The 19,632-nt window shown below is 40.1% G+C and overlaps 2 protein-coding genes across 2 annotated transcripts in view; one reads left to right on the top strand and one right to left on the bottom strand.

Moving 5' to 3' along the window:
- LOC139538263 (trace amine-associated receptor 13c-like) overlaps nucleotides 1–19,632 on the bottom strand; it is a 56,010-nt gene that overhangs the window by 24,164 nt on the left and 12,214 nt on the right. Inside the window, exons 2-3 of the mRNA XM_071340111.1 lie at nucleotides 13,697–13,808; nucleotides 11,130–11,290 (exon numbers count right to left, since the gene is read on the bottom strand). Coding sequence (XP_071196212.1) covers nucleotides 11,130–11,290; nucleotides 13,697–13,808 — 273 coding nt within the window. The remainder of the gene's footprint in view (nucleotides 1–11,129; nucleotides 11,291–13,696; nucleotides 13,809–19,632) is intronic.
- On the top strand, nucleotides 1,907–3,833 carry LOC139538985 (trace amine-associated receptor 13c-like). Its single transcript, XM_071341610.1, has one exon. The coding sequence runs from the start codon at nucleotides 1,907–1,909 to the stop codon at nucleotides 2,864–2,866; it is 960 nt and encodes a 319-aa protein (XP_071197711.1). The 3' UTR covers nucleotides 2,867–3,833.

Here is a 19,632-nt window from a genome sequence, read left to right as displayed (position 1 = left end):
AGCGAGATGCTTGTGAAACATTCAACCTCCAGCTGCGTACCCCCTCTAGCACCAGGGTCAGCGCACTCTCAAACGCTGTTTTTTTGCCATCATTGTATAAGCCTGCCACACTCACATTATACGGTACATATTTTATTTTTCATTTTTTTTAAGGGGTGGATCAGATTAATATTGCAGATAGATTGTTGCTTCTATCAATGTAATTGACTGCATCATTTCCAATCCCCCATATATCTTTTGATATGCTCTAGGTCATTTTGAAACCTTCAATGTCTTCCAATGGCATGTCCAACTTATTGTGAGAAATTACACTGGTCTCTCAAAATAGTGACTCATTATTTCAAAAGTATAAATAGCTCTCACTTATTAGGCACTGCAATTAGGCACTGCAAAAATATTTGATTAAATATTTGATTAGTACTAATGATTAGTAAATGGTTTAAATATACACAATCCAATGACTCATTAATACATAATTTAAAAGTTATTTACAAATGTCAGAATACCTAGCTTACTAACATTTAACAAATGTGGGAGTAATGATTATTAAATGGTGATAAAACTGTAAATGCCTGTAAATGCTTGATTACTGAATGTTATTTTAAAGTGTCAAGCACTTCAAGGTCATAAATATTAATGCCCCAAAAGTGTGATTCACACAATTTGTTATTGTTACAATACAGTAGCTATACTTGTATTATAGATGGTCCTTGTGCCAGGGTCTGGGGGCTACCATTGAAGCTGTTGAGCAGGGCTAACTTGATTAAATGGCTAATAGTGAATTATTCCAATAGAGTTGTCATTTTTTCCCGAAAGGTTATTTTATAAGTGATTTTGAGATGATTGATTCAACTAAATGAAATGGAAATTACATTACTTCGTCTTTTTTGTTTAAATCAGAGAAAACAACACACCAGAAAAGGTAAACAATATTAAGGGGTGATTGGGTCAGAATACAGTGTGGTTGTTCTGATGTCTGACAAATAGTGTTTGTCACCATGATGTAACTGAGACAAAGTCTCCCTCAACTTGAAGAAGTACTATTCATAATTTAGTTCAGATGGACATTTTTATAAGTCTATGGAATGTTCATATGTAATGCCACTATTCATTTTGACTGCATATGCTATAGTGCATACCCCATACTGCCCTACAAAGGCAAAACACAGTAACTACGTAATTTATTTTACAGCAAAATATGACTTTTTCTGTCTAGACAGACACCAATTTCTGACACTGCATGATATTTTCTGATCAACTGGCTTGTTCTTGTCTCAGGAAACTAAATACCACATTAATCAGATAATATACCTGAATTCGTAGTTACTGTGTTTTGTCTTTGAAGAGCAGCATAGACTTAAGCTATCTCATCAACTTCCCTACTGTCAACTTCCCAACTGTCAACTTTCTTAAACACTGGCCAGCTGACATGTGGCATGCCGTCATGTCTCCTGAGGTTGTGGATTATGGTCCAAACTGAGCACTGACATCACCCAAACCAGTTAGTCTGCACAGTTATTCTATTTCCCATATAAAATAGCCTTTGAGTGACCAAAACATCACCCATACAATTTTTTCCATTGTAAAATGCTAAGTTGAGAAAATGTATCTTTTCCCTCATTTCTAACTATCAATAAGGTTGAAAGGACAGGCTAGGTGGGCACAGAAACATCCAATCCTCTCATACATTACATCATAAATTATTTGTTTATCTAAACATTAGATAATTTGTGTGATCACGTGTGTGTGTGTGCATGCAGAGAGACTCCGGAGAGGGGAGTGTCTGTCAGTAACTCAGGGATAAATAGAGAGGCAGAGTTCAGAGTTTGTCAGAAGGTGGACCTGACAGGGTCACACACAGGACCAAGCAGGAGAAGGACCTCAGCATTTTGACCTTTTATTACAAATGGAGGAACATGAAGATGTTCAATACTGTTTTCAAGACAGAAACTCTTCCTGCAGAAAGGCTTTCCTATCGACATCTATCTACATAACACTGTACATCTTCTTCTCAGTGATTTCAGCTGTTACAGTATTTTTGAACGTACTGGTGATCATCTCCATCTCTCACTTCAAGCAGCTCCACACTCCAACCAACCTGCTCATCCTCTCTCTGGCTGGGGCAGATCTCCTGGTGGGACTGATTGTGATACCAGTAACGACTGTAGCAATAATGGAATCATGCTGGGGTTTTGGGGAATATTTCTGTGTGTTTCATTTATATATGGCATTATTTTGTACTTCTTTATCTCTGGGCAATTTGGTCTTGATATCTATTGACCGCTATGTTGCTGTGTGTGATCCCTTATTGTACCACTCTAAAATAACAATAACAAGAATGATGTGTCGTATATCCATTACCTGGTGTTGTTGTATCATATACCGTGCTGCTATTATAAAAAGCTTTGTAAATGTACAGGTACCCAGTAGGTGTTTGAATGAATGTTTTATTGTTGAAGGAATATCCTGGAGTAATATCGTTGAAATTGTAATTACAATGGTTGTCCCTTGCTCTACTATTATAACACTTTATTTGAAAATCTTTGTGGTGGCCAGATCACAGGCCAGAAAGGTATTTTCAAAAGAGGCTGCCAGTGTCTCTGGTGTTAAAACTGCACAGACAAATAAGTCTGAGAGAAAAGCAGCAAAAACTCTGTCTATTGTTGTTATCAACTATTTCCTTTGTTGGATTCCATCTCTATTGGTTTTCTTTTTTTTGTCTTTTGTAAGTGAAAATGTATCACTTTTCATCCGTTTTCTGCCACTTGTTAATTCCTTAATTAATCCAATAATTTATGCTTTCTTTTATCCATGGTTCAAAGTGACAGCTAAACTTATTTTAACTCTGAAGGTATGGCATTCATAATACTATGTTTTTATTCCTAAATTTGACAAAACATAGGTTTGATATAGTTAAGTTATACAATTGTTGTAATTTCATCTTTAATGTAACAATACACTGACATTACTTCTCTCAGTGTTGTCATCATAGATACATGTGGTGTTGATACAGAATGATTTGTCTGGATTGGAATAGAATGACTTGGAGAAGGCATAAGCTTGTTTTATAAAATACATTGTAGTCATTTTGGGTTGTATTTTCCAAATAGCAAAGCCTGTTAATGTCCCATGGTATATAATGTAGACCACAGGAAGATTAGCTTTTGCAGTGGCTAATGGGGATCCTAATAAATACCAAAATTATACTAAAATTACATTTCGAGAATGTCATGAGTCATTCTATGTATTGTCTAACATCACCCTCTAGTGGTGTAATTTGGACACAATGCCTGCAACAAGCGCTGTAAAATTGAAATGTACAATACTGCATGATAACGTCCAGGTCTAACTAAATTGTGTAAGTAGTTGATGGTCAAATGTAAGAATATGCAATTATTGGTAACACGTTATAATGTTCAGTTATAAACCATTTGTAAAACATTTACAGTTTTAATCATTTATTATTAATTCCACATTTGCGAAATGTTACTCAGATAGATACTCACATTTAGAAATAACTACTACATTATATGCGTGAATAATTTAAAACTACAGCGCGAGAGACTGCAGCAGACACTTCAACACTACATCACTGCTGACAGGTCAGGGATCACTTAAGAGCAGCTCTTTTAGATGCTGTGAATATAGAGAGTGGGTATTACACTAAAGAATTTGTAATGGATTAGTAAATAGTTTATTCATAATTAGGGATACAGCGACCAGTGAGGCTCTTCCATTTTGCCAACTGCTACCTCATGATTACCAGCAGCTGAGCTGAACAGGTTTGCTGGATAATTACATACAATAATGGCAGTGGGCAGGTAACCCTCAACTGGAACGGGACAGCCTTCCCCCGGGTGGTGGGATATGAAGGTGTCCGTGGTCAGTGTGTGGCCTGGATGTGGCAGCAGGTCCACCACCAGTCCATAGTTACGACCCGGTTTACGCCAGTTCTCTGCCAGCGCTGTGAGGTATCTGGGCTCTAGTTTTAGCTGAACTAACTGGGACAGCACTAGCCTGCATTTGGCCTCGTAGCTTGATCCCCTCCCTTGTACAGTGACACGCTGAGGGCCTGTGGGACCAGGAGGAACCTTGGTGTGCGGAAGACAGACATGTTGAGGAACAGATGTTTCTCCACGCATCCGTGGCAGCTGCCGCTATACATACATACATACACATACATACATATATATATATACACATACATATATATACATATATATATTATTCATTTCACTTCACCAATTTAGACTATTTTGTGTATGTCCATTACATGAAAACCAAATAATCAATTTAAATTACAGGTTATAATGCAACAAACAGGAAAAACATAAAGGGGAATTAATACTTTTGCAAGGCACTGTACCACGGCTGTCAGCCAATCAGCATTCAGGGCTCGAACCACCCAGTTTATAATCCACATTAATGTAGAAACATATTATATTCTTATTTACCACAAGCAACACTCCAAAATAACAAAATGTTATTTACCATTAATTTCTATTGGGCACAAAATCATCTGAAACACCACCAAAACAAACTGCAAATGCATCCAACAAGTTTGTAGAGTCAAAAGCTGGATTTAGTCATTGTGTGCTAGGAATATGGTACTAAATACTAACCTTTTGACTACTTTATTTGTAAGAAACTTTAAAAAGTCTCAATCATTTGTACCCTTACCTTTTTTAGAAAATTGCATTAGTATAAAATAATATTTCAAATGTTTTAATTATTTATTTTATACAGTAATTATTTCTCATCTTTATCAAAGGTGTCAATCATTTAGGACCCCACTGTACATATTACTGTACATACCATTTTCTGTCTATACACACCATTCTACTTCACCGTTGGCGCTAATAACACAAGCATTTTGCTGCACCTGCCATAACACCTGCAATCTGTGTACGTAACCAATACACTTTTATTCGATTTTTATTTGAAAAAAATCGAGTTTGTTGTTGTTCTGTCATATTCCAGAGGGTTCTGTTAGCACTACAATACCATAGACTATATTGTCCATTTACATGGAAATTCATTTAGAGACAAATACACAACATATTACATGCTGTACGGAAAACTGTAATGTTAGTACACAAGTCACACATTTACATATTCACATATTATTCAAAACATGCAGGGCTCTGTCATAATTACACTTATATCACTCTACCAATTAAAGGTGTCAAACACATCGACTACACTGTGATTTTTGTATTTCCCTTTCATTCATACAGGGTGAGTCACCATTGAGACCGGGATCTCATTTGCAGGGGAGCCCTATGAACATGAACATACAATAAATAATATCAATACAATAAATACAAGATTAATAAAAACAAAACAGTCAAAAACAGGAGGCAGATATTCTAGCAGTTAAAATGTTGGGCCAGTAAGATAAAGGTCACTGGTTCAAATCCCTGAGCCTAGGTGAAAAATGTACCCTTGAGCAAGGCACTCAACCCTAATTGCGCCTGTAAGTCGCTCTGGGTAAGAGAATTTGCTAAATGACAACAAAATATATCAAATATGAGATCCACTTTAGTCTGCATGATTCCTAAAGAGCATATTACATCAGCAAAAGTCAATATGTGCCCTGTGAATGATGTCACTGAGACTGTATTGTCTCTGCTGGAGTAAGTGGACAACTCTTTAATGATGTTAGTTTGACTTGGTTAAGTTTCTGACACCAGAGGGTCCTGTTATCCCCTGTATGCAAGGCTCTGGAACAATGAGGTCCAAAACTCTAAGGAATTCTAACAATTAAAGGTGTGTTAGAGACACACAAACGCTTTACTCCAGGGACCTAATAAGGCCCCAGTACAGCATAAACATTCAACGTGAACCTGAGTTAGGGCTGTGGCTGTCATGACATTTTGTCAGCCGGTTATTGTCATGCCAAAGACTGCTTGTATCACATGTACTGCTTGTATTAATTAATTGACCGTTAATTAATATCAACACGTTTAGCATCTCTAGGTCTCCATGCATTTACTTTTTATTTTATTTAACTAGGCAAGTCAGTTAAAAACACATTCTTATTTACAATGACGGCCTACCCCGGCCAAACCCTACCCCGGCCAAACCCATACAAGCTGCTGGAACATCTACTTTAAAAAAGTTGAATAAATCAATTTCATATACACCATCACAACAAAGAACAGAACAGAATGAGTTGGCCTACTGTATGTTATCTGTCTATGCGCCATTGCATAAGCTGTAGGCTTGTTCATTTAGCAGACAAGATATGCTTATAAGTCCCATGGCATTATTATATATTTTATAGTAAGAAGAATGTAATTGAACTTAGCCGAATAAAATAGAAAGGATATTTTTCCCATTCCGGAGCAAGTGCGCATATGAAGTGGCTATGTTGAGCATAAAAGGGATACTTTGAAACAGGTCCTATACGCTAGACTTAAGAGTTGCTTGGCAACTTTAGTTAGAATGTCTTAGAAATCAATACATACATGTGCTACATGATGCGACTATAAGTTATTGAGGATTTGAGAAAGTAGCACAAAAAAAAGCTTGCGCTGTGTTGCTTGCCTCAGTCTAATATGTCAAATTAGTTTAGAATGACCCATCGGTCAGGGGCAGGGGAATAAAGACATCTCAGCACTTGAATAGTGAAAGGAGGCCACTATTTGAGCAGCATGCAGCCTCTCGGTTTTAGGTTTATTTATTCGCACAAAAGAAAAGTGAAAGACAAAACAGTGCATATAAAAAAATATCAAAAACAGTGTGCAGGCGTCACACCTGCTCCCGCTGCATCATTACCTGGACTTCATCACCTTGATTACCTTTCCTTTATTTAGCCCGCAGTCACCAGGCAATTTTGGTTTTGTTTTCATGTTCAGTACGCTTCTCCTGTTGTTCCTGAAATGGTGCTTAATTTTGGAAAGCTAGTGAACTCTGTGCGAGAACATTGATAGTAACATGTTTTCACGACAAAAAATATGTCATTAAACTGTTGCCAGCCCCTCTCTCTGGGCGCTGGATAAAGGAATGAGAGAGAGGAAAAGATGGAAACGTGTGGTGGTGAGATATTCTGTAGCAAAAGGTAATGTGTCAGCCTATGAAAAAATAAAATCCATATTACTAGTTTATTCAAAGTCACTTTAATTGTAGGCTTAGCCACACTGCACAATCAATGAACCAACAGCGTTGTCTAGGCCTACACGTTTTCTCCTAGACTCATGAATAGACATTTTGGAGAATAGCATAAGGTAACCAGTCCATCTAGTATGCATAATAATACAGTCCACACTCACAAGGATATTAGTAGAATTTGTTTAATAATAGGCTAGACCAAATATGTTTTTTTATGCAGGATTCTTGACCAGTGCAAGATGGACTTCTTAAGGGGAAGGTTGAACTGAGGGTGTCCTAATGGATTTTTTGTATTATTATTAAAGAATGCGCCTTTAATTTAACTAGGATAGTCAGTTAAGAAGAAATGACTATTTACAATGACAGCATACCCCGGACAAACCCTCCCCTAACCCAGACGACACTGGGCCAATTGTGCGCCGCCCTATGGGTCTTCCGATTACGTCCGGTTGTGATACAGCCCGGGATCGAACCGGGGTCTGTAGTGATGCTTTTAGCAATGCAGTGCTTTAGACCGGTGCGCCACTCAGGAGCCCAATCAGGCCTTCATGGTCAAATTGCTGCAAAGAAACCACTATTAAAAGGACACCAATAAGAAGAGACTTGCTTGGGCCAAGATCCACGAGCAATGGACATTAGACCGGTGGAAATCTGTCCTTTGGTCTGATGAGTCCAAATATGCCATTTTTTGTTCCAACCGCCGTGTCTTTGTGAGACGCAGTATGTGAATGGATCATCTCCGCAGGTGTGGTTCCCACCATGAAATCAAATCTTATTTGTCACGTGCTGAATACAACAGGTGAAATTCTTATTTACAAGTCCTTAACCAACATTGTAGTTAAGAAAAACAAGTGTTAAGTATTTACTAAAATAAACTGAAAATAAAAAATAAAAATAATTAAAGAGCAAACTAAATAACAGTAAGGAGGCCATCATTGTAAATAAGAATTTGTTCTTTACTGACTTGCCTAATTTAAATAAAAGGTTAAATAAAAATATACAGGGGCATGGAGGCGGTGTGATAGTGTGCTTTGCTGGTGACACTGATTTATTAAAAATTCAAGGCACACTTAACCAGCATGGCTACCACAGCATTCTGCAGCGATACGCCATCCCATCTGGTTTGCGCTTCGTCGGACTATCATTTGTTTTTCAACAGTACAATGACCCAAAACACACCCCCAGGCTGTGTAAAGGCTAGGAGGAGAGTGATGGAGTGCTGCATCATATGACCTGGCCTCCACAAATCACACAACCTTAATCCAATTGAAATGGTTTGGGATGAGTTGGACCGCAGAGTGATGGACAAGCAGCCAACAAGTGCTCAGCATATCTGGGAACTCCTTCAAGACTGTTGGAATTTTCTTGGTTGAGAAAATGCCAAGAGTCTGCAAAGCTGTCATCAAGGCAAAGGGAGGCTACTTTGAAGAATCTAAAACATATTTTGATTTGTTTAACCCCTTTTTGTTTACTACATGATTCAATGTGTTATTTAATAGTTTTCATAGTAACAAAATAAAAACCTTTGAATGAGTAGGTGTGTTCAAATTTTTGACTGTAGGTGTAGGGTTACTTAGTGGTATGAAATTTCGGTAAAACCCGGTAACGGTTCCTACAATTTTATTCACCATTCATTTTTGCATTTTAGAACTACTTCATATAAAGGTCTGTTTCATGTAGGCTTAACCTGGCACGACATTTTGATAACCATGTAATTCTCTCAAACAAGGTGAGTTTTATCAATAAATTTGCCTCAATTTACTCCCCAAAAAGTATTAATGCTAATTAGCAACAAAGAAGACCTTAGCAAGAGTACACATTTCTGCACGTCATCTCTAGCCGACACTGTCAGCTACCGTTCACCAATGCAATCAGAGACCTGTGTCTAATTCGTGAAATTCTTGTCCCTTTTCTGTCTTAGCTAGCAATTGACTATACTTTAGCTAGCTAATTAGCAGCACAGTAAATACATTTAAAAAATCATTGTTTTATTTAGCCTAAATAGTCTGCACAGTATGTCTGTGTCCAATCCATTAACCTCTTACGTTCCATTTCTGTTCCACATCTGCTGTCTTAGCTAGACCGACTACACTTTGGCTAGTTAGCAGAGCAGTACATCAAAAAAGTGTTGTTTTACTTTGCCTAGATAATTGTTTGTACAGTATGTTGACAATGGTGTCTATTTCAGACCTTATGGCAAAGGGGAGAAGACCACTAAGTCTGGTCTTCAAGACTGTGTGGGAGATCACATGGACTTTATTGTTTACTTTGTATATTAATGACATAGCAAAACTCTTAATTATTGTGGCATTTATCTCTATGCAGATGACACAGTTTTATATTCCTGTGCAGCCGACCATTCGTGAACTTCAGCATGACTGAAATCAATTCAGAAATCACTTACAGATCTTAAATTAGTGTTAACTACAAGTAAAACCAAGCTCGTGCTGTTCTCTAGGTCATGAAATGTTGACCCTGAGGACCTGCATATTTGCTCTATAAATGGAGCTTGTTTCTCAATATAAGCACATGGGTGTCTGGCTTGATGACAAGTTATCCTTCTTAACGCATGTAAAAAAAAAAAAAAAAAAACCTGACTAAGAAGCTAAAATCCAAGACTGTTTTTTAAAATATAGAAATAAAATCATGCCTTAGATTGTTCAAGCAACGCTTCTCCCTGTATTGGATTTTGGTGATATTGTTTACATGCATGCTGTAACCTGTTTTAAAACCCTCGGACGCAGTCTGCCATTCAGCAATACGTTTTATCACAGGGGACAATTTTAGGACTCATCATTGTAGTCTGTATAAAATGTGGGATGGACCTCTGTAAGAAGAGAGCTGCATTCTTTTATTTATTTACAAAGCAATCTGACAGAAACTCCCTTCATATGTAACTTCATTAATTAAGTCTAGAATCATAAGTTACCAAACCCGTTCACAGGAACGGATAACATTAGAGATCCCTTAAGTTTCCACAGATTTAGGAAAATCCGCATTTTATTTCTTTGCCCAATTCGTGGAACAATCTGCAGAGTTCACTGCAGTTCGATGTGCTGGTGTCACTCAGGCAGTTTACATTATTGATTGAGATCCTCTATGTAGTTGAATGTGTTTGCTTTTATTATTTTTGTTAATTGTGTGCTGAATTATATTGTTTTATTCACACGTATGTTTTTATTGTAATATGTACAGGGCTCTCTTGTAAAATAGATTTTTAATCTCAATGTGACTCCCTGTTTAAATAAAGGTTAAATAATAGAACATTTTAAAAAATGTGGAGAAGTGCAGCTTACCGGTTTGGTCAGGGCCGGTTTGTCAGTGAGTGTAGTTATTAAGTTAAGTTTGAGCAAGTTATAAATACAGTGTGTTCTATACAGCTGTCAACATTCTACAAAGAAAGAGCCAATGATATAAATCATTAAGCAGATTACCTCGGATAACAGACTTCGATGAATGATAACTCAGTTCTAGAATGTTGTCATTGAGAATGAATCTAATAAAAAAATCTATTGACTTTCAGAATGTACTTAGTTTAGTCATCCAGCCTGTATTGTAATTGACCAGAGAAATCTTCAAAGACACAATATATAGTTATTCAGTGGTACATGCATTCACAGTCTTGATTTATAGGATCCTTCCCATTTAAATGATTGGTATGTTAAATGATAAAATCCAAAGTTGTGAATTTTATTTTATATATTCTACAGCTATAATGTAATCAATGATTCTCTCTACCACATACGAATGGCTCCATGGAGCTCATAAGTGGAGCCATGCAGCCTTTTGGTGGTTCACAATATTGACCATACGGATGCAGAATGCGAGTGGAGGAAGCCAGCCGTACCCAACCAGGTGCAGTCAATGGACCGGTACCTGGCCGAAGACTACAACCATCTGTCACGAGAGCCCATCTCCGCGGCAGGTTCAGTGGAATGGCATGTCTTGTTGAACCTGAGCCAGAACAACCGCTACCCTCCCTGTCTGTACCTGATATTGATAAAAAACAAGGGCACCTGGGGCATGCAGGCATCCTGGTTGGCGTGGCGTTGTCAGTGGAGCAGCAGGAAACAGTTGGACAGCGCACCATTCCCAACTGGCCCACCATGAGGAGAGGGAGGTTGACGACAGCAATGATGGAGCAGCGGTAAGGACCAGGCGTGTTACTCCTTTGCTGCTAAGAAAAAAGGGTTCTCAGATCAGTCATTGGATGGGGTGTTGTCTAATGTAGAGGAGGGCACCAGAACATCCGGTGAGGCATCAAGGCAAATGGCCACAGGAATGGATGTGCAGGCTTTGGGTCATAGGGTCTGGGATCCCTGGTGCCCAACCGGATGGTCTGTTGGGCACCACAGCACAGACCTTTATTTAACTAGGCAAGTCAGTTAAGAACAAATTCTTATTTACAATGACGGCCTACCATGTGGGTTAACTGCCTTGGCAGAGGCAGAACAGATTTTTATCTTGTCAGCTTGGGGATTCGATCCAGCAACCTTTCGGTTACTGGCCCAACGCTCTAACCACTAGACTACCTGCCGCCCCAGTAGTGGAGGTCAAGTGTCCCTACGGTGCAAGGGACCTTACCATTGAAGAGGCAGTAAAGTCACAGAATTTCTATATCAAGGAGGGAGGGTCTTACAGCCTCAATGAAGACAATCCTTACCGGCACCAGGTCAGCTCCACATCACTGGAAGTGACAACTGATTCTTCGTTGTGTGGACCACCAAAGCCTCCCCATCAGCATGACAACCTCTGACTCATATTGCTCCACCTGTCAGTATCTGGTCCAAAAATATTCAACATAGTTCATACACACACACACTAGGCTCCCAGAATAGGTTATATTACAAACAAGTGTTGTTCAAAGCAGCCAACTAAAATAATGTAGTTAAGGTAAATTCAATCACAAAGGCTGGTCTGAGTGCACATTAGGGCTGGGCGATATGGCCAAAATACCACATCATGGTATTTCTAAAATGTTTGAATGGTATTTTATGTTTTGGATGAATAAAAGTTCCTAATTTGCTTCATGAGTAGTGCGTGACCCATTCGAATTGGTTTATACTGTTCAATTCAACCTAAAGTAATTTCCTGCATTTCCATCAATTTCTGCATTTTCTACACTCATTTGAGATCATTTCCACACTGCCATGATATGGGCAAAAATACTAGGTCTTATATTTAACCAAATGTTGCAATTGTGATTTTTATCAAAACACTTGGGTGAACTTTTGGAATCATGGAAATAGAATGTTTATTATAATTCATTGGTTAGAATTCAAATAATAGTGGGCACTTTGAATACAGTGTTTGACAATGACAACGAATGAAAATTCCATGGACGAGTTATTGTGACAGGGTAGGAACCAAAGTGATATTCAGTGTTTCCTAGGGGACCCTATAATCTTTGGCTACATTAAATCTTTATTCATATAGCCAAAATATTCATGCTTCGCCTATTCCTCTTTGATTTAGAAGATACTGTTGTACAAACAAGATGCTGATTTAAGCCTCCACCAGTACTGGTATCGGGCTGTATTAGCTAGCTACATTTGCTCTGACTCAGTACTTTTATTAGCTAGTTTGCCAGCTAACTTGCGATTAGCATTAGTGGCTAACACCATTTAGCTACACTTTCTAAGAAAAAACTAACTAGCTGTTTGCAAATGTAAGAAATAAACTAATATTGTAATTATAGAACACTTGTGGATTAATATTAAGATCAAAGAGGAAACATCGTTGTCATCAACATTGTTGCATGTGCTGAATTGACCATGAAGACTGAACAAAAGTGTCTCGTGGTCAAGCAACAACAAATGCGCTCCTTGAGTGACGGGGTGGGACTAGGTCTGTGTGGAAATCCGCGTGGAGAGGGATGACTCAAGTAGCAGAGTAAAAAAAAAAATTTTTAAATGGACGTTACACATAGGTATCACATTCAACCTACCAAACATTCAAATACCGTTATACAAGTAAAAACCCAAAACCGGTCCCGCATAAATACCGGTATATAGTAAAACACGATATACCGCCCAGCCCTAGTGCACCTCCTCAGTGTCATTCAGTAGTACAACACAACTCATATTGAATTGTATAATAGGCAGTGGGCTTTTTTTATCTGTGATGTTTAAATGATGTCATACCCTCAGAGTGTGAGAGTACATCACTTCCAGCAGATCTCCTTGCTGATGTTGATCCTGCACTGCTTCTCGGTGTGAGCCTGATGTTCCACATGTCACGCCTCCTGTCTAAAACATGGGGGGGAATGTTGATGCATCTACAGATTCAATGACTGAATCAACACAAACATTGGCACAGACACATGCATACACACGATAACGTACGCACTATACATACACATGGATTTAGTACTGTAGATGTGTGGTAGTGGTGGAGTAGGGGCCTGAGGGCACACAGTGTGTTGTGAAATCTGTGAATGTATTGTAATGTTTTTAAAATTGTATAAACTGCCTTAAATTTCACTGGACCCCAGGAAGAGTACCTGCTTCTGTGGCAGCAGCTAATGGGGATCCATAATAAATATAAATGTTTTACACAATATTGTGTATATTTGATGAGTTACTGACCTGTCTGTTCACAGGCTCGATCTGCTGTAGTCTCCATCTCCACAACCGGACCACACTGCCACAGGATGTCCATGCACCGGATAGCCTGAGGGATACACTCCTGTTGGACTGGAAAACAAAGAGACATTTGGTCAGTGGTAGGTCTTTTTCCAATGCTGTATCACCATCTTTATCTGGACAGAAAAAAGCATTGTTTATTGTACTCAACACTCAATCCTATTTGTTTGTTCTTGTTTCCCAATCCAGTCTGGATCTTCCTCTTCTGCCATGGTGGATGAACTACCTATTCTGGTAAATACAGAGCCATTTCTCTTTCCCACTGGAAAATGACAGCTACAGACCCAAAGTGTTGTCACTGGGTTTGCGGTCCGTCCATCTGAAAGACAAAACAAATAAGTTACTTTCACTAGCTGAGTTGATTACAAAAACAAATGGTAACATCTAAAATAACATAACCCACATACGTGACTGTAGTAACGGTAAAATAGACCAAAGCCCAGTCTATCTGTACATCTAAAATCATATTATGTGGATGAGACATTTCTGTTGGGATGAAGGAATCTGGAATGCTCAACTAGATGATCAGGACAGTCAAGGTTGCTATTATCCCGGAAGAGGTGAAGTATTGCAATGAGCTATATGACTGTACTTCTGAGTCTAATTCTCAAGAGGAAAGTTAAAACCCTCAGCCGTAAGGTCACTGAGGATGACCAACAGTTATAGGGGGATCGTCTGAAAGTTGAACAGCAATTAGGGATGTAACAAGGATATTGGGCATCGGCCAGCAGACCACGATTTCCACATTCAGGTCCTAAATCTGTGGCATGCGATGTTTGTAAAGGAAAAATGCCACTGCCGTGTCAGGCTAATTTGGCACATTGTCTACTAGCCCCGTCTGAGAAGTATTAGCCACCGGCTAGATTCATTTCCATCCCTGCCGACATTTCTTACTGACTTCACAGGTCGTTTGATTAATCATGTAACGTTACAACAGATGCACTTGTGGTCCAAAACCGTTTATGTGATTTGTATGAGGACAACATTGAGCCCACAAGTTCTTTGTGAGCTAGCTAGCCAGCTTCAGCTAATGTAGCTAACTAGCCAACCAAGGCGCCTCACTATACATATATTGGGCTTACTAGCTAGCTAACGTTAGAAAAGTCTGACTACACGAACGGTGAGACTAAGTGGTGACATGCTAACTAACCAACTATCCATGGAGCCGGCTTAACGTTAACTAGCTGGCTAGGTCACTAAAGACTTGTTAATAAAAAGGTAACATTTAAGAACCCCGTTTCTGTGTTTTGTATGGGGAAAACATTGAGTCCTCAAGTGCTTTGTGAGCTAGCCAGCCAACTTTAGCTAATGTAACGAACTAGCAACCAAAGTGCCCAACTAGCTAGCCCATCCGGCGACATTAGCTAGATAATTAGTTAACGTTAGCTCACAGTTAACTTAGTGTAATCAGACTTCTCTAAGTGGTGACATGCTAGCTAACCAACTATCCTTGCCATGGTGCCGGTCTACGTTATCTAGCAAAGTCGGACTACACGAACCGTGAGCTAAAGTTAATTAGTTAGCTAAATATCCTTTCGCTGGTGGGCTAACGCTAGCTAGCATGTTCACACATGAAAAAAGTAGCTGGCTAGCTCACTAAAGACTTGTCAATAAAAAGGGCACAAAAGTCATTATGCTGATTATTTGCACTTGTAAATAAGGCAACGTGCGTTGTACACGTAACAGATCAGCTTCATAAACACCTAGCTTACCACAGATCTTTGACCTAACCAAATGTGTTTGTTAGCAGTTAGCAAACAGGGCTTACCTTATCACACAGCTCTAGCGATGCCTCTCACTTACAGAGGTTGGAAAACGATCAAATGTACATGTTCTTATTGGAGTAGTGGTTACAATCCGGTAACGTTACATAGCACATAACCATCCTTGCTTCTGATCGACGGAGAGACCTAAGGTTAGCTAGTTATCTACAAAGGCAGAGGGTAACTTAATAAATTACAGTAATTTAAAGACGCTAAGGTAGCAAGCTATGCAACTTCAAAAATTCTGAACGAGAATACACACGGGAAACTAAAACGCCTATAATATCGATGTTACTTGCTAGGCTATTTGTCAAGGAGTTGCACGGAGAAATGTGCCTTGGGGGATGACGTCAAACCTTGCGACAAGATGTGTAGTTCTTTATGAAAGCCACATTAGCGGCTAATTAGCGTTTCATGTTGGGAGGTAATTACAGGTGAATATATTGATACAATTTACCATGTCTGAGAGAGATTTGCGCGGTTATCAAAATGTCGTGCCAGGTTAAGCCAATATGAAACACAGAGCTTATATGAAATTCTAAAATCCCAGACGCAAAAATGAATATTGAAAAAAATATTAGAGCCATTTCCGGGGTTTACCGCTAGGTTTTATGGGTATAATGACTGATACTATTGTACTCCATGTATTGTAGCTGTATGGTTATTATTATTATTATTATTAATATTATTATTATACCTGTTATGTTTGTTCCTTATATAATGACAAACCGGGGCGTAGGTTTAACTACTTTTAATGAACATATACTTCAGCTAAACTCAATATTTAGCCATGCAAGGCATTCTTTAACCATCTCCCGCGCCCGCATAGCCTGCTGGGTAACGTAGTCTAAATGTTATTAACACAAAACAACACAATACCTTTATTTCAACAAGGAACACAGACTGAGACCAGGGTCTCTTTTACAGCTGGGCCCTGCGTATACATGTTTACACGTACAGTTTAGGTACAATGATTAAAAAACGAAACAAGACAAACAAAACGATCACAGATAACACAAAAAAATACAGCAACAGATTACATTTACACATAGGTTATTCCCCTAACAGCACAAGAACTTGCATTACCCGAAACAGTTACAAGCAATACAAAAATAAAAATCCTCCAATAAATATTTAAAATGGGCAAGGGGGACAAGAGTCAAGTTTAAGTTTAGTCTGCAGGCTATTCCATAGGCAAGAAGCGTAACAGGAAAAGGCAGCCATACCCAACTCTGTGGAAATCACATGGGCCTCAAGTGTAATCCATGCTTGAGACCTGGTTTTAGGAATTATAATTCTAATATTGATAAGTGATGATAAATAAGAAGGTAGTTTATTCAGAAGTGCTTTATAGACAAACAACTTGTAAGTCGCTCTGGATAAGAGCGTCTGCTAAATGACTTAAATGTAAATGTAAATGTAAACACGAGAGCATGTTCTTCTCGTCTCACAGACAGCGAAGTCCAACCCACATTTTGATATTAAACACAGTGCTGAGTTCTGTAGCTAGCACCCGTAATAAACCTAAGTGCGCAATGATAAGTAGCATCCAGCGATTTAAGTGTTGATGCCGTAGCATGCATGTAAATAATATCACCATAATCTATAACAGACATAAAAGTAGCTTGCACAATTTGTCTTCTATTTGTAGAGGACAAACATGTCCTGTTTCTATAGAGGAAGCCTAGCTTGATTTTTAGCCGTTTACAAAGTTCGTCAATGTGCATTTTAAAAGACTGTTTATCATCCAACCATATCCATAAGTATTTATATGTAGAGACCTGATTAATTCAAGAACCATCTAAGCTCGTAAGTGCACATGTATTTTCAACCAACTTTTTTGAACTTATTAAAAATCATAAAATGTGTTCTCTTTGCATTTAAAACAAGTTTCAGCTGTATAAAAGACTCTTGTAATATCTTAAAATCTGTCTCCAATAGTGATAATGCCTGGTCAGCCGTTGAAGCGATAGAGTACATGACAGTGTCATCAGCATATAAATGAATTTGACACTTTCTTATTACATTTTACATTTACATTTAAGTCATTTAGCAGACGCTCTTATCCAGAGCGACTTACAAATTGGTGCATTCACCTTATGATATCCAGTGGAACAACCACTTTACAATAGTGCATCTAACTCTTTTAAGGGGGGGGGGGGTTAGAAGGATTACTTTATCCTATCCTAGGTATTCCTTAAAGAGGTGGGGTTTCAGGTGTCTCCGGAAGGTGGTGATTGACTCCGCTGACCTGGCGTCGTGAGGGAGTTTGTTCCACCATTGGGGTGCCAGAGCAGCGAACAGTTTTGACTGGGCTGAGCGGGAACTGTACTTCCTCAGAGGTAGGGAGGCGAGCAGGCCAGAGGTGGATGAACGCAGTGCCCTTGTTTGGGTGTAGGGCCTGATCAGAGCCTGAAGGTACGGAGGTGCTGTTCCCCTCACAGCTCCGTAGGCAAGCACCATGGTCTTGTAGCGGATGCGAGCTTCAACTGGAAGCCAGTGGAGAGAGCGGAGGAGCGGGGTGACGTGAGAGAACTTGGGAAAGTTGAACACCAGACGGGCTGCGGCGTTCTGGATGAGTTGTAGGGGTTTAATGGCACAGGCAGGGAGCCCAGCCAACAGCGAGTTGCAGTAATCCAGACGGGAGATGACAAGTGCCTGGATTAGGACCTGCGCCGCTTCCTGCGTGAGGCAGGGTCGTACTCTGCGAATGTTGTAGAGCATGAACCTACAGGAACGGGTCACCGCCTTGATGTTAGTTGAGAACGACAGGGTGTTGTCCAGGATCACGCCAAGGTTCTTAGCACTCTGGGAGGAGGACACAATGGAGTTGTCAACCGTGATGGCGAGATCATGGAACGGGCAGTCCTTCCCCGGGAGGAAGAGCAGCTCCGTCTTGCCGAGGTTCAGCTTGAGGTGGTGATCCGTCATCCACACTGATATGTCTGCCAGACATGCAGAGATGCGATTCACCACCTGGTTATCAGAGGGGGGAAAGGAGAAGATTAATTGTGTGTCGTCTGCATAGCAATGATAGGAGAGACCATGTGAGGATATGACAGAGCCAAGTGACTTGGTGTATAGCGAGAATAGGAGAGGGCCTAGAACAGAGCCCTGGGGGACACCAGTGGTGAGAGCACGTGGTGCGGAGACAGATTCTCGCCACGCCACCTGGTAGGAGCGACCTGTCAGGTAGGACGCAATCCAAGCGTGGGCCGCGCCGGAGATGCCCAGCTCGGAGAGGGTGGAGAGGAGGATCTGATGGTTCACAGTATCAAAGGCAGCCGATAGGTCTAGAAGGATGAGAGCAGAGGAGAGAGAGTTAGCTTTAGCAGTGCGGAGCGCCTCCGTGACACAGAGAAGAGCAGTCTCAGTTGAATGACTAGTCTTGAAACCTGACTGATTTGGATCAAGAAGGTCATTCTGAGAGAGATAGCAGGAGAGCTGGCCAAGGACGGCACGTTCAAGAGTTTTGGAGAGAAAAGAAAGAAGGGATACTGGTCTGTAGTTGTTGACATCGGAGGGATCGAGTGTAGGTTTTTTCAGAAGGGGTGCAACTCTCGCTCTCTTGAAGACGGAAGGGACGTAGCCAGCGGTCAAGGATGAGTTGATGAGCGAGGTGAGGTAAGGGAGAAGGTCTCCGGAAATGGTCTGGAGAAGAGAGGAGGGGATAGGGTCAAGCGGGCAGGTTGTTGGGCGGCCGGCCGTCACAAGACGCGAGATTTCATCTGGAGAGAGAGGGGAGAAAGAGGTCAAAGCACAGGGTAGGGCAGTGTGAGCAGAACCAGCGGTGTCGTTTGACTTAGCAAACGAGGATCGGATGTCGTCGACCTTCTTTTCAAAATGGTTGACGAAGTCATCAGCAGAGAGGGAGGAGGGGGGAGGAGGGGGAGGAGGATTCAGGAGGGAGGAGAAGGTGGCAAAGAGCTTCCTAGGGTTAGAGGCAGATGCTTGGAATTTAGAGTGGTAGAAATTGGCTTTAGCAGCAGAGACAGAAGAGGAGAATATAGAGAGGAGGGAGTGAAAGGATGCCAGGTCCGCAGGGAGGCGAGTTTTCCTCCATTTCCGCTCGGCTGCCCGGAGCCCTGTTCTGTGAGCTCGCAATGAGTCGT

The sequence above is a fragment of the Salvelinus alpinus genome, chromosome 14 (assembly GCF_045679555.1).
Source record: "Salvelinus alpinus chromosome 14, SLU_Salpinus.1, whole genome shotgun sequence".
NCBI lineage: Eukaryota > Metazoa > Chordata > Actinopteri > Salmoniformes > Salmonidae > Salvelinus > Salvelinus alpinus.
This window is presented reverse-complemented; position numbering and strand designations above follow the sequence as displayed.

Coding starts and splice junctions, on each gene's coding strand:
- LOC139538985 (XM_071341610.1), top strand. CDS start 1,907: ATGGAGGAACATGAAGATGTTCAATACTGTTTTCAAGACAGAAACTCT.